Genomic DNA, 15,853 nt, shown 5'->3' with positions numbered 1-15,853 from the left:
TTAGAACATTGTCCCAATATGCCAAGGTCTTGGCTTTGATCCCCAGTCAGGCACATACAAGAATCACCCAATGAATACATGGATAAGTGGAACAAATTAATGTTTCTTTCTCTTTTTCTCTTCCTCTCTCCTTCCCTTCTCTCTCTCCAATCAATTTTAAATAGATGGGGGGGGGGGTGGGAAACCTGTGACTCTATTTTTTAAAAAGACTGCTTTTCCCCATATATATTTTTTTCGAAGGATCCCAAATTAGATCACCACAGTGGCAGATAGCAGTACTTGGCAACATGAACTTTTAAATTTAATGTTGGATTCCGCTGTCTCTTTGCTATATGACCTAGAGAAAGATACCTATGTGCATAAATAACTATGTAAACTGCCTCTCAGTGATTGATTGGCAGCATAGTGTTACTAATTGACTCTTGGTATAAGGGCTTTCTTCTCCTTCAAGATACATACCTTTCCAGTTAAAGTTGAGAGATCATCTCCACCAATCACTTTTATGTCCCCTGTTGATTGGTCATTCTAGAAAAAAAAAGATATACATATATATATATATGTGTGTGTGTGTGTGCATATATATGTGTATATATATATGTGTGTGTGTGTGTGTGTGTGTGTGTGCGTGCGCGCACACGCACACACACACATATATATACACACACACATATCTATATTTTATATTACTGAACAGGAACTAGAAGATTTAAGAAGTTAGCTATCTAATGTCATAGCATTATGAAATTCTAAATGAACACAGTGTACGAATTATGTTTCTAGAAATGAACGAGTAGATAACTTTTAATTAGAGATTAGTAAAAATTAAAAAGTCCTAATTGGCCATTACTGACTTGATGCTTTAGGAGCCCTAAAAATATGGTGTACCCATGTTCAGGTGGGCAATATTATAGCAACTATCCATCTTCAGTCACAGTAAATTCTGAACCACGAAGGAAGTTATTAGCATGGCAGGTGTCTGGTTCTGGCCCTGAACCATTCCCATGAGTCAAGCAAGCTAAAGGGTCGGTCTGTATCACACTCAACCCCAAAGATATTTCCCTGAAAAGTCTAGCCCAGGTCCAATTCATTGTAAGCAAAGTCTGGGAAATGAGGTCTGATCAGTAGTCTTTTAAGGTATACCTCTTTAGGCTCCCAGTTTTCTGATATCACAGAATCAGTAGAAACTCTTATAGGAATTTCAAAAGAGAATGTTCTACACCCACTGTAGTGGATGGTGATAATGATTATAATTTGGCTGCACTGGATTCAAGACAGAAAACTAGGTTGAAAGAGCAGGTGAACAAAACTGATTGGACTTTCCCTACCAGACAGCAAACCATATCAAAGCTACAGCAATTACAATGGTGCTGTATCAGTACAGTAATAGACAAAGAAATCAAGGAACAAAACAGAGCCCAGAAGCAGATCCAGAAATATATGAGAATTTAGTATATGATAAAGATGGTATTTTAAGTCAGTAAACAAAAGATTAATTATTCAATAAATGGTGCTTGATCAACTAGTTATCCACTTGGGAATAAAGTAAAGTTTTATCCCTACCTCACAGCATACACAAAAATAAATTCCAGATGGATTAAAATCTAAATGTAAAAAATACAGCCATAAGCAGAATGGAAGAAAACAGAATATTTTCACATTCTTAAGAAAAGGTAAAAACCTAGGCATGATATGAACCCAATCTGAAAGAAAAGATCTATAACAAATATTCCCATTATACACTGGACTCCAAGGATAAGAACCAAATGGGAAAATGGAGAACAAATACAAATACACAATTCACAGAAGAGAAGGCATAACATAAAATGATATCTATGATGATATCTACCTGAGAAACAAATACTAAAACAATGGGATTCTACTGTTCACCCATTCACACTGGCAAAACTTAAGCCTGATGATATATGTTGGCAAAAGTGAGAGAAAAAAAGCACTCGTTGGTGAAAGAGCCCATTTATAATGTTGCAAATTCTATAGCAACACCTATTAAAATTGTAAATATGCATGCCATTTTGCCCCAGCAATCCCACTTCCAGAAATTGATGCTACAAAAACACTCCCAAGTATGCAAAAGTACATACAAGGATGTTCACTGTTATCAACTGTTCATAAAAAAGAAATACTGGCGACAACCAACATGTCTATTAACAGGGAACTATGTAAATTAAGTCCATCCACACAACTAATACTATGCACCTACTGAAAAGAATCTGATAATCTATCCAAACTGACATGGAACAATGATAATTAAAAACACCAAGTAGTAGAGCAAAGTACTACCTATAAAACCACTTTTGTTTAGCATTTTTTAAAAGTTTATAACAGCAATTATATCTAAATGGTGAAAATGGGGATAACAAAACTTTTTACTTTTATTTACTTCTATTTTTGTTATATGCTTCCATATACATATCCATTTTTTATTGAGTGTTTTTTAAAAAAAAAAACACCAATGTGCCCAATATTGTTCAATGTTGCAAACTAGACAGATGTTTGACTTCTGATATAAAAAAATCTTGCCAATTACTTCTCACCTTAAGGCAGTTATGCACATGCTTTATGCTAACTAACTTAAAACCCAGTGTTTCAAATACAGAGAACTGTTAATAGCAAAAAAATAACAAAACCTGAATCTTTCAATGTGACTCATACTAAATGATTTACACTGTAAATCAAGTTGAACAGTGACATCTTCTGTAGAAATTTGGTATTGCAGTCCAACTTCAATTGACTCTCTTTTATAGAGAAAAGATCTGAGAACTAAAAAGCAAGGAGACAGAAAAAAAACAACCCTGTGATGTAAAGGCTATGGTAATACGGTAAGAGATAAGAGAACTCTAAGCATTCAAGATACTGTTGCTTAATTAGCACCCAAATCTCCATATTCCTGTTTGCCCTAAGGTTTTTAGCTTAAATCAAGTCTCTTCTGAGGCTTTTTTTTTTTCATGTAAACATAGCCATTCTTTAAATGGAGGCTAATAAAGAAGATTCCTTTAAGAAAAAATGTGTAAAGCCCTAGCGGGTTTGGCTCAGTGGATAGAGGGTCGGTCTGTGGACTGAAGGGTCCTGGGTTCGATTCCAATCAAGGGTACATGCCTGGGGTTGCAGGCTTGATCCCTAGAAGGGGGCGTGTAGGAGGCAGCCGATCGATGCTTCTCTCTCATCATTGATGTTTCTCTCTCTCTCCTTCTCCCTTCCTCTCTTAAATCAATAAAATTATATTTTTTTAAAAAAGAAAAAATGTGTCAGTCCATGTGAAGGTAATAAAGTGCCCAAATTACATATAAATGACATCCATGGATCAATTACCACACCAGGAGAATTTACCTCTCTCCCTTCCTGTCTGAAACAAGCTTCCCACTGTATCCCTGCTTCATTACATTACTGAATGATCCTTATGTGCTTCATCTTGAGATAATAGGACTGGCACAGTAGAGGGGAAAAACCCTCTCCCCTGCCCCAAGTTGCTTTTCCTTCTTCTGTATCCTTCCACCTCCTCATTCCTTGCAGCCAGAGAGCCCAATCTGTCCTAAACTCAGAGTGTCACTGTCAACTACATAAAATTCCCAGAGAAGCAATTTGGGTCAACAAATACATACCCTTAGCACCTGTGTCTCCATTTTGTCCACCTTTCTTGAGTCCAGGTGTAAAAATGAGAAGGGAAACAGAAAGGAACTGTGTTTATTTCTATTTGTCTATCACTAGGAATTTTGAAAAATCTCTAAAGTAGTAACAAGACCTGCAGCTTGGTATAGGAAAAGAGAGAAAGCTGTGTAAAAACACATAATGAATGGGCTGGCAAAAGAATTGCTGGAACAAACAGATTGAGACCATAAGGAGAAGATGCAAAGAGGCCAATCACCAAGGCCACGGTCCCAAGAGGGCAAGACAAGGAGTATTAGGCAGAAAGTCTGGGCTTAGCAATTAGTGGCTTAGCACTATGCAGAGCTTGCTTTTTTCCAGTGAACTTCAGATCATTTTTTCGGGTCTCTAGAATGAAGTCATTGGGGAAAGTCCTTCCCTCTACATCCAGTTGGGCCTCAGGTCCACCACACTCAATCACGTTTTCTCTTCACATCATAATATCAACCACCCTCTGTACCTTAACTGTTCTCCTATACCCTGATCAAACATCAACAAAAGTGAGAATATTAGAATCATACACTTTTTGAGATAAACTCTACCTCAGATGAAAAATGTCAGATATCCAATTTTCTAAAATGATATGCAGAAAAAAAAAGACTAGAAGGATATATGCTCAGATAATAAATTAATTTATTTACCTGTATTTTATGAGTTCTTTTAATTTTTTTTTTTGTTCTGTTGTTAATCCTCACCTGAGGATATTTTCCCATTGATTTTTCAGAAAGAGTGGAAGGGAGAGGGAGAAACAGAAAAAGAGAGAAGCATCGATGTCAGAGAGACACATCAAGTGCTTGCCTCCTGCACGTGTCCTGACCAGGGCGAGGGATCAAGCCTGCAACCTATGTATGTACTCTTGATCAGGAATTGAACCCGGGACCCTTCAGTCCTCGGATCAATGCTCTATCCAATGAGCCAAACCAGCTAGGGCTTCATGAGTTGTTTTAAAGGAACACAGTCCTTTCAAAAAGGTCTTTTAAGTTTAAAACTATGCTGATGTAGCAGGACCCTTATAATCTAATCCTACACTATTCAATACAGTAGCTACTAAGCACATGTGGCAATTACTTAAAATTACATAAAATTAAAAATTCAAACATATTTGCCAATGTCATATCTGATAAGGGCTTAATCTCCAAAATTTATAGGGAACTCATACAACTCAACAAAAGGAAGATAAACAATCCAATCAAAAAATGGGCAAAGGACCTAAATAGACATCTTTCAAAAGAGGACATTCAGAAAGCCAAGAGACATATGAAAACATGCTCAAAGTCACTAATCATCCGAGAGATGCAAATCAAAACAACAATGAGGTACCATCTCACACCTGTCAGACTGGCTATCATCAACAAATCAACAAACGACAAGTGCTGGAGAGGATGTGGAGAAAAAGGAACACTTGTGCACTGCTGGTGGGAATGCAGACTGGTGCAGCCACTATGGAAGACAGTATGGAGTTTCCTTAAAAAACTGAAAATGGAACTCCCATTTGACCCTGTGATCCCACTTATAGGAATATATCCCAAGAAACCAGAAACACCAATCAGAAAGGATATATGCACCCCTATGTTCATAGCAGCACAATTCACCATAGCTAAGATCTGGAAACAGCCTAAGTGCCCATCAGTAGATGAATGGATTAGAAAACTGTGGTACATGTACACGATGGAATACTATGCTGCTCTAAAAAGGAAGGAACTCTTACCATTTGCAACGTCATGGATGGAACTGGAGAGCATTATGCTAAGTGAAATAAGCCAGTCAATGAAGGAAAAATACCACATGATCTCACTCATTCATGGATAATAGAGACCATTATAAACTTTTGAACAATAATAGATACAGAGTCAAAAAAAAAAATTCAGTTCCTCTGTTGCACAAGACATATTTCAAGTGCTCAAGAGCCACATGTGGCTAGTGGCTCTGTATCATACAGCATAGATTAGACTATTTCTGTCATCACAGAAAGTTCTATTGGTCAGCACTGCTCTAATCAAATAAAAGATACCATTTAGCACAATTTAACACTAGAAAAGTTTGAAGAGTTAATACTGATATTTAATACCTGGTATTTTCAAGTACACCATTTTCAAACCTTCAGAAATTATTGCATTTTATCTTTATGCTTTTCATTCAATGTCTTTTTGGAACTAGAATCTGATAAAATACCATAAGCATGTTCAATAAAAGCACTTATCATAGCTTAAGATAGTACCTTGAAGACAACATATGATCAATGAGTTTGCTAAGTGAATTAATTTATTTCCTCAATTTTTTTACAAAAGCTGTAGCCTCACGGGACAAAACACTGCCTTTCTATTCTACGAATCAGGGTTCTTATACAAAACCTCAGTTGCCCGACAAGGACTACATCAAAGTGAAAATCCACAGGAAAGGGCTAGAAAGTGTACTTTTGACCCTAGTTCTGTTAAAGTTTCCTTACACCACGGATAGTATATATGCCCGTTCCTGTCAATTGAAACTAAACAAATTCTTTCCCCCAGCCATGTCTATGGTCTGAATTCAAAAAGTAGGAGAAAGGTATAATCACTTTACTAGCTTTATGTACATATAAATAGACATATTTATATAAGATAAACTTTATATTATCTTTAGTGTCAAATTCAAAGAGGTATACTTATACATTGGGGCCTTGACTTACGAGTGTCCCGACTAACGAGTTTTTTGAGATACCAGCTGTCTCTCGGCCGATTTTTTGCATTGAGTTGACAGAGTAATTTGAGTTGACGAGCTCCTTAATGAGCTCCTTAACGAGCTCAGTCTCAGAACAACTTAAACTCATAAGTCAAGGCCCAACTGTATTTAAATTCAACTGTTTTGCGGGGGGAAGCATACCTCAACGAAATTAACTAAAGACAGAGAAAAAGGTCAGACTGAAAGTTACTGACCTAAGAGATACTTTAAGAAACTGCTGCAATTTTTCTGTATTTTCTTTAACAAACTTACTCAAATAGCCACGTTCTTACAAATTACTATAAATGAATTTGAATTTTCAATATATTAAACAGAAAGCCTAATCAAGCTACTAATCAAGCAACTTCTGAGATCAAGACTGAAAGTTATAGCCCTGGCCAGTTTGGCTCAGTGGATAGAGCATCAGCCTATGAACGAAGGTCCCAGGTTCAATTCCTGGTCAGGGGCACATGCCCAGGTTGCGGGCTCAATTCCCAGTCTGGGGCATGCAGGAGGCAGCCGGTCAATGATTCTCTCTCATCATTGATGTTTCTATCTCTCCCTCTCCCTTTCTCTCTAAAATAAATAAATATATATTTTAAAAAGACTGAAAGTTATAGCTTTATGAACCTTGAATGCAATTGAGGGGAAAATTCCATAATTGGCAAAATAGATTTTGTGTGCATGCAAAACTAATGACCAGCAGAGAATCCTATATAATAAAGAGGTGATATGCAAATTGGCTGTCACACCCTCACACAAGATGGCCACCCCCATGTGGTCACAAGATGGCCGGCCCCGGCAGGGGAGGGCAGTTGGGGGTGACCAGGCCAGCGGGGGAGGGCAGTTGGGGGCAACCAGGCCTGCAGAGGAGGGTAGTTGGGGGGGACCAGGCCTGCAGGGGAGGGCAGTTGGGGGCAACCAGGCCTGCAGAGGAGGGTAGTTGGGGGGACCAGGCCTGCAGGGGAGGGCAGTTGAGGGTGACTGAGCCAGCACGGGTGAGCAGTTGGGGGCAACCAGGCGGGCAGGGAGGGGCAGTTGGGGGCAACCGGGCTGGCAGGGGAGGGCAGTTGGGAGTGACTGGGTGGATAAGGGAGGGCAGTTAGAGGCAATCGTGACCGGCAGGGGAGCAGTTAGGTGTCAATCAGGCTGGGAGGGGAGTGGTTAGGGGGTGATCAGGCTTGCAGGCAGAAGTGGTTAGGGGCAATCAGGCAGGCAGGAGGGCAAGCAGTTGGGAGCCAGCAGTCCTGGATTGTGAAAGGAATAACCAGCAGTCAGACATCCACCAAGGGGTCCCAGATTGGAGAGAGGGTGAAGGCTGGGCTCAGGGACAACCCCCCGTCCGAAGTGCACGCATTTCGTGCACCAGGCCTCTAGTCATAATAATTAAAGGCCAGAGGCATCACGACTGAAACAACCAAATGACCGGTCACCAGGAGGGGCATGAAGCACCTCTCAGGCCCACTCCCCACCTCAGGGCGCCGGCAGTGTCCGCAGAGTGTGCAAGGTGTAGCTGGGCAGCGGACAAGGCCCTGATGGCAGGCTAGGTCTAGGGGACCCTACATGTGCATGATTTAATTGTGTGCTGTGCCTCTAGTGAAGAAATTAAAGGAAGCCCATATTAGAGGATCCAAGTCAGTTAAAAGTTTTCCCAAATAAGACTGAGTTCTGTAGTTAAAGGCTTGGGTTCAGATCAAAGACCTGTATGATCTTGGGCAAGTAACTTAATCCTTTCACACCTCATTGTTCTTACATGTACATGGAGATAATAACTCATATCTCAAAAATCAAGCTAATTTTCCCTTTGCTTAAGGCCCACACAAAAATATTCCCACAAAAAATTTACTGGCCTGACAACTTTTCCTACTGAGGCTTCATTATTTTTTATTCAACTATTTTAGTAAAAAAAAAAAAAATACTACAAAATTGAACTCACAATAGAGAAAATATGTTTGCATACTTATCAACTATTTAATTTTTCAGAAAATCACAGAGTTTAGGGATAGAAAAGGGCATTAAATATACTTTACTAAAACTTCATTGTTCTAAGATACACATTTACATTTTTATACCTCAGAAATCAACATATTACAACTGATCACAACTTACTACCATAATTGACAGGGTCTTTTTCCTTAGAAGCACAAAAAATAGTGGTCTTAAACTGCTTTAATTTAGAATTAATGAAATATGGTATTTGGAATCCCCAATTTCCCATCTAGGCACTAAGCAAAGAAAATCCTGCCTAGCTTCTTTGATAAACAGTATGTAAACTATAATATACATGTGTGTATATTCTAAGAAAAAATTCTTTAAAATATTAGAAATAAAAATGGTAGTGAAATTTAGGGTGACAATTCCTTTATAATTTTTGTGGTTCTATGTTTTTATATTAAACATGTTTTTTAATCAGAAAAAAATACAATTTTTATTTTGGAGAAAAACCAGATGGGGCGTGCTGGCACTGTTATGGTTCTTTATATATCCTAGGAATATTTAATAGTTCATTGAGCATTCCTTTAGGATTAGTACAGATCAATGTTTAATTCACTATTTCAAACTGGTCAAGATAGCATTTAAAACTATACTAACATCAATGTTACTGATACTGCAAACAATTTTAAATTTCCATTTTACAACTTAATCAAATTAAGTTGCCTATATTTTATATGGACATGTGAATATTTTCCATGACAAACTGAAAAATTAAAGTATATGGATGGTTTCTTAATTTCTATTGCTTAGCAGTAAACCTACACAGAATTTCACATAAAACAGAATGGATATTATTTTCCTCTAAGTGAAAATTAATCTTAAAATTCACTTTGCTTGTGTTTAAATTTGCACATTTTTTATCAGTTGAGGAGTTCAGCTTAATAATCCTCTAAGATCTAAAACTAATGAGAAAAAAACTAAAAGTAGAAAATTAAATTAAAATGTCAAAGTGTTCCTTTGCTTCGAATTGCTCTTACAGCTATAAAATACTTTTAAAAAAAATTAAAGCTCCCTTACATGTTTTTACGAGTTTTCTTTTCAAAGAAAGAACATTCTGCCCAAATTCCCAGAGGAATGAAGTATCAGTCATAAAGTAACAAGATTAATTTGTGTGTGTGTGTGTGTGTGTGTGTGTGTGTGTGTGTGTGTGTAGGGTGCTTAAGAAGATCAAAGAGAAATCATACCATGGACTTAAGTACGTGTTTTGACTCTAAGCAACAATATATTAGAAACTAGGCAGCTTTCAAAAAATAAAATACTGCCCTGGTTGGTCTGGCTCAGTGGATAGAGCATTGGCCTAAGGACTGAAGGGTCCCGGGTTCGATTCCAGTCAAGAGCACATGCCTGGGTTGGGGGCTCGATCCCCAGTGGGGGGGGTATGCAGGAGGCAGTTGATCAATGATTCTCTCTCATCACTGATGTTTCCATCTTTCGCTCTCTCTCTTCCTCTCTGAAATCAATAAAAAGATTTTTTTAAAAGATGTGTCTTTTACATATCTATGTTTCCCTCTCTCTGTCTCTCCCTCTTACTTCCACCCTCTCTAAACATCAATGTGAAAATATCCTCAGGTGAAGCTTAACAAAAATAAAATAAAAACATAAAAAGATTATTTAAAAATAAAATAAAAACTGGGCAGCTATACTGTTGGCAGCTATGCTGCCTAACATTAAATCTGAGCATAAACCATCAAAATAAACAAATAACTTCTGTTAAGTAAAAATCCAAATTTTATATTTAAACAAGTCTTTAATTCAAACAAGACTGACAAGTTAAAAGGAACTTATAAATACAAAGTAATGTCATGATGTATGAGCATAAAGGGCTTTGGTGGGATAGGGAAAAGATCTATAATCTTAAGTGGTTATCTAATCACCCATTGGACTGATGAAAATGTGAAAAAGGTCAAAGACTTGAGTCAAATAGATAATTAACAAAGAGAATGAAGGTTGAAAGCTAAATGTAGATAAGTGGTCTTATTCTTAATGAAATCAAACATTCACATGATCAAAGAAATTGTGGATGAAATTCATGTGTAAAGATCAAACTGAGCCCTAGCCAGTTTGGCTCAGTGGATAGAGCATCAGCTCGAGGACTGAAAGGTTCCAGGTTTGATCTGGTCAAGGGCATGTACGTTGGTTGCAGGTTCCTCGGCCCTAGTCAGGGTGCGTGCAGGAGGCAACCAATCAATGTGTCTCTCTCACGTCATGTTTTTCTCTGTCTCTCCCTTCCACTCTCTCTAAAAATCAATGGAAAAATATCCTCGGGTGAGGATTAACAACAACAACAAAAAGATCACACTGATTTTGGTTCATCCAGTGTCAATATTCTGAAGCATTTGAGATCATGTAACACTGCACAGTGACTGTGAATCAAAAGTGGTATTTCCAATGTGCCAACGTTCTCGCTCCATGTGTGCTTTCTAGGCAATAATTCTTTTTTTAATATATTTTATTGATTTCAGAGAGGAAGGGAGAGGGAGAAATAGAAACATCAATGATGGGGGAGAATTATTGATCAGCTGACTCCTACACACCCTACACTGGGGATCGATCCCACAACCTGGGCATGTGCCCTTGACCCGAATTGAACCTGGGACCCTTCAGTCCGCAGACCGACACTCTATCCACTGAGCCAAACTGGCTAGGGCTAGGAAATAATTCTAGGCCCACCTTATTTATCAGACCTAGCTCCAAATGCCTTTCGATTTCCCCGCAAACCAATCTAGCTCCAGAGAAAATATCTGCCACCAGTAAATATAGTCAAAAGAGTATCACCCAAGTCCCAACAGCAATTCTTAAAAGATTTTTTAAAAACTCCAAAAAACAGCCTGGCCAGTGTGGCTCTGTGGTTGAGTATCAACCTATGAACCAAGAGATCACAGCTGATTCCAGGTCAGGGTACATGCCCTGGTTGCGGGCTTGGTTCCCAGTGAGGGGCCTGCAGGAGGCAGCCAATCAATGATTCTCTCTCATCATTGAGGTTTCTAACTCTCCCCCTCTCCCTTCTTCTCTGAAATAAATAAAAATATATTTTAAAAAATTAAAGTTAAAACTACAAAAAAAACCCCCAAAAATCAAAAAACCTTTAAAATAAGTATATAACCTCTAAGGTGACTAATTTGGGAAGAAAAAAAAAGACAATATTGCCCTAGCTGGTTTTGCTCAATGGACAGAGCATCAGCCTGTGGAACAAACGGTCCCAGGTTCGTTTCGTCAAGAGCAAGTACCTTGGTTGCAGGCTCCTCCCAGCCTGGGCCCTGGTCAGGGTACATGCAAGAGGCAACCAATCGATGTGTTTCTCTCTGTCTTTCCCTCTCTCCCTAAAAAAAATCAATGGAAAAATATCCTCGGGTGAAGATTAACTCAAAAAAAAAGAAAAAGACAAAATTCACTTGGATATCGAGTACTATTGAATATATCTGAAAATCTCACTGTAAAAAACTGAAATGAACATGTAAATATAGTTTGCAAAGCTTCAAAAACATACAGAAAACCTACAGTTGGTGTTTTATTTTTAATTTTTATTAAATAAACATATATTAAATATACTTACACAGTAGCTCTTCAGTCTGATAAAATCTACAGTCATAGGAATGGATCTATCACTATTTCTGTTCAGTGCTTTGATGTAATCCAGCAGGTCAGCAAAGAATTTATAGCCCCCCTTGAGCACACAGAGGGCTACAATGTGATGGCCTCCCATCTCCTTCATCACATCTCGAGCAAGCCGCTCGGTCCTACAGAAATAAAATTAGGAACTTAATAGAAAGTAATTTATATTATAATAGTAATACACTTAAACTTTATAACAAACATCCCTTAATCATTAACTTCCACAAAATACATCCTTTGCCCCATGAAGTATATATCCTTATTTCATAAAGCAAAAATTTCAAAAACCCTCAAAAGCTAGGTTCACTATAACACTTAATAAATTTTTTAATGCCATTTAAAATAAGATACCATTTTCACTTACCAGATTGGCAAATTCTAATTAAATAAAATGTACCCGACAATATACAATATAAGAAGAAATTGTGAGGAAAACAGTATTTGCATATATCATTGGGAATATAAATTAACATAACTTTCTGAAGGATAATTTGGCAGTATCAAAACAGGCTGAGAGGAGAGAACTCTACTCTTATTTATAGCCTCTACAGTTAAAATTCACAGTACATATGTATCGATATTATAATTTAAAATAAAAAACAAAATAACCTGACACACAAGGCAAGTATTTAAATATCAAAGTTCCTCACTGTAATTTATTTAAGGGGAAATTTCAAGCTAGATGTGCATAATAATCAAAATCTGACCTTGCTTTCATGTGATTCTGTCCCAGTCCATTACCCTGTTCAGGGTTGAGAAATCAAAGACTGTGACTAAAGTTCATTCTTCTAATCTCCTTTCAATGTTTACTTTATTTTACTCCCTACAGATTCCCAGTATACCATAATTTATGCTGGGTTATTAGTAAACCCTCCCTGCCTTTTTTGTAAAGAGGCTTTTAAATTTTTTTAAATCTATTTTTTGACAAGCTGGTCCAGTTTATGGTCAAATATCAACTACTTAAAACAATTGCTGACACCTGAAATTAATATAAGACACAAACTTCAATTTAAGATCTTACTAACCTGTCCATAATTAGTCCATGAGGAATAAACACCTTTTCCAAATCCTCCACGTAATGATTAGGTATACAAAATAAATCTAGGTCATAACCTGGTTCATCATCACTAATCTGAAAAAGAAATATGGCTGTTTCGATGAGAGCATTACAAGATACATTTAATTAGATTTAGATGTTAAAAACCTTAACCTATAAGAGAAATTTAGGTATCAGATATCAAGAACTTTCAGTAACTTTCTAGTATGATAATGAATTATACTTATATCAGAAATCAACCATATGTTTTATTTTTTTAATGTTTTTATTTTTATTGATTTCAGAGAGGAAGGGAGATGGAGAGGGAGATAGAAACATCAATGATGAGAAAGAACCATTGATCAGCTGCCTCCTGCACACCCCCTACTGGGAGTCGAGCCCACAACCTGGGCATGTGCCCTTGACCCGAATCGAACCTGGGACCTTCAGTCCACAGGCCAACGCTCTATCCACTGAGCCAAACCAGCTACGGCTCAACCATATATTTTAAAGATGAATAGTTAAGATGACATGATATGAACAGTAAAATGACATGATATGAAATTTCCTTTAGTTCGTTAAAGAGAAAAAAACTTCAAAGAGCTAAGAAAAATGTGGCAAATCTTGATAATACTTTAAACAGGAGTCATGAGTATATGGGGACTCATAATATTCTTTCCATTTTTTAATGTTTGAAAATTTAGTTTAAAAAAATATACTATAGTCTATCAAAATATCACTGAACAAAGAAAACATGCTATTTCCCACCCCAAATCCAAATACCCTTTTCTCATCTCACAATAGAAAAAAAGTTATTTATTTATTTATTTATTTTTAATCCTCATCCGAGGATATTTTTCCACTGATTTTTAGAGAGAGGGAAAGACAGAGAGAAATATCAATGTGAGAGAAACACATCGATTGGTTGTCTCCTGCACTCGCCCCCACCAGGCCCTGAGCCCAGGAGGAGCCTGCAACCGAGGTACATGCCCTTGACCAGAATCAAACCCAGAATTGAACCCTGGTCCTTTCAGTCTGCAGGCCAACACTCTATCCACTGAGACAAACTGGCTAGGACAGGAAAAAAAAAATTAAGTGATCTCATTTGACTTAGGGTGGAGGGCACATGGTGCAATATACAGATCTTGTAACATATAAACCCACACCTGAAATCTGTATGTTCATGTTGACCAATGTCACCCCAATCAATTTAATAAATACAAATATTAAAATTAAGAAGTTAAGTGATTTCTTAAAAAAAACAAACTCCTGCCCTAACCGGTTTGGCTCAGTGGATAGAGCGTCGGCCTGAGGACTGAAGGGTCCCAGGTTCAATTCTGGTCAAGGGCATCTACCTTGGCTGCGGGCACATCCCCAGTAGGGGATGTGCAGGAAGCAGCTGATCCATGTTTCTCGCTCAACGATGTTTCTAACTATCCCTCTCCCTTCCTCTCTGTAAAAAAATCAATAAAACATATATTAAAAAAAAAAAAAACTTCTAGAAGTCTGAAATTGTTATTATCCACTCATGAGGTGCCTTCATACTAGAAACTCCAAGATGGCTTGAGTAGGACCATATATTGGTTGTTTTGGTATGCCCAGACTCTGGCATACAAAATATTTAATAACAACACTAATGATGTCATACCTGCAATGGTAAAATGTACAATGATTAATTTTATAAATATTATATATGCATCTATACACAGAGAAAATATATAACAAAACCATGAAAACTATTATCTTGGGGAGGGGAGTTACAGAGATTTTATTTAGTTCCTTCCTTATATATTCCAAATTTTCTTCGGTGAATATATATATATTGCTTTTTAAAAAATACAATAGTCTTTCTTATAAATCATTTTTGGCAATGTGTGTGTGTGTGTGTATATATATATATATATATATATATACACACACACACACATATATATAAAGTATAGGGAAAATTTAAAAGATATATTAAAATAAATTCTACAAACAAAAAACTAGTACAAACTATAAAAGGAAGAGGAACAGGGAGGGAGAGATGGGGGAAGGAAGGATAGGTGGGTGGGTATGGAGGAATATATCAAACAATGGTCAAATATAACAAGTGGGAACTTGCCACTTTGTACACTTTAATATGGATTTATTTTTTTCACTTTCAAGTTCAATTTTTTATTATAGTTGATTTATAATTCTCATTCACCATTATACTTAATGCTTATTCAAAGAAATAAACCCAAATTATAATACTCTATCTCACATGATATTTAAGACTAAATAACTTCCAAATCACATTCAAGAAGCTCATGATAGGAGCTCTGGCAATTTTCAAGAAATATTGGTCAGATCATAATTAAATCTCAATGTATCTATTAATACCTATTAAGCACCTCTTCTCCTTCAGTCAGCATCATATTAGGTAGGTGCTTATGGACAAGTAACTTGGCTTTCAGTAAATTAAAAAATATTTATATTTAAGATGTTGATTATTCACAGAATTCAGAATTCTATTCTGAGAAACTTGAGGTTCATGTTTTCTCCCTTCCTCTCAAAAGTTCTGTTTTGAGTTCTCCAGATTCTGGTGGAACTGAAGGTACAGTGATGTCCGGCTGGTAGTACCGACACACCACTTCAGTCTGCACACATGGCCAGGAGGCTAGCTGTGATTGTAAACCGGCTCATGCCCATGGGCATGTTCTGACAACAGCAAGTAGTGCACAGACACTGGCTCAGCAGCTGGTGTGAGGGCAGCTGGAAGTCAATATTGATTTGTTTTTAAACAAACAAATATTATTTTCATAAGCAGAAAAAATTCCATTGGGGGGAGGAAGATTTTGCCAGATCCTCATAGAGGAAGTTCTAATA

General features: G+C 37.2%; 1 protein-coding gene across 1 annotated transcript in view; it reads right to left on the bottom strand.

The window, feature by feature from the left end:
• Positions 1-15,853, bottom strand: part of HPRT1 (hypoxanthine phosphoribosyltransferase 1) — a 40,945-nt gene that overhangs the window by 12,708 nt on the left and 12,384 nt on the right. The window contains exons 2-4 of the mRNA XM_081115149.1: positions 12,990-13,096; positions 11,906-12,089; positions 460-525 (exon numbers count right to left, since the gene is read on the bottom strand). Of these exons, the coding sequence (XP_080971275.1) occupies positions 460-525; positions 11,906-12,089; positions 12,990-13,096 (357 nt within the window). The remainder of the gene's footprint in view (positions 1-459; positions 526-11,905; positions 12,090-12,989; positions 13,097-15,853) is intronic.

Source organism: Myotis nattereri (assembly GCF_964212035.1).
Source record: "Myotis nattereri genome assembly, chromosome: X".
Classification (NCBI taxonomy): Eukaryota; Metazoa; Chordata; class Mammalia; order Chiroptera; family Vespertilionidae; genus Myotis; species Myotis nattereri.
The sequence above is the reverse complement of the archived record's forward strand: the minus strand, read 5'-3'. Positions and strand labels throughout refer to the sequence as shown.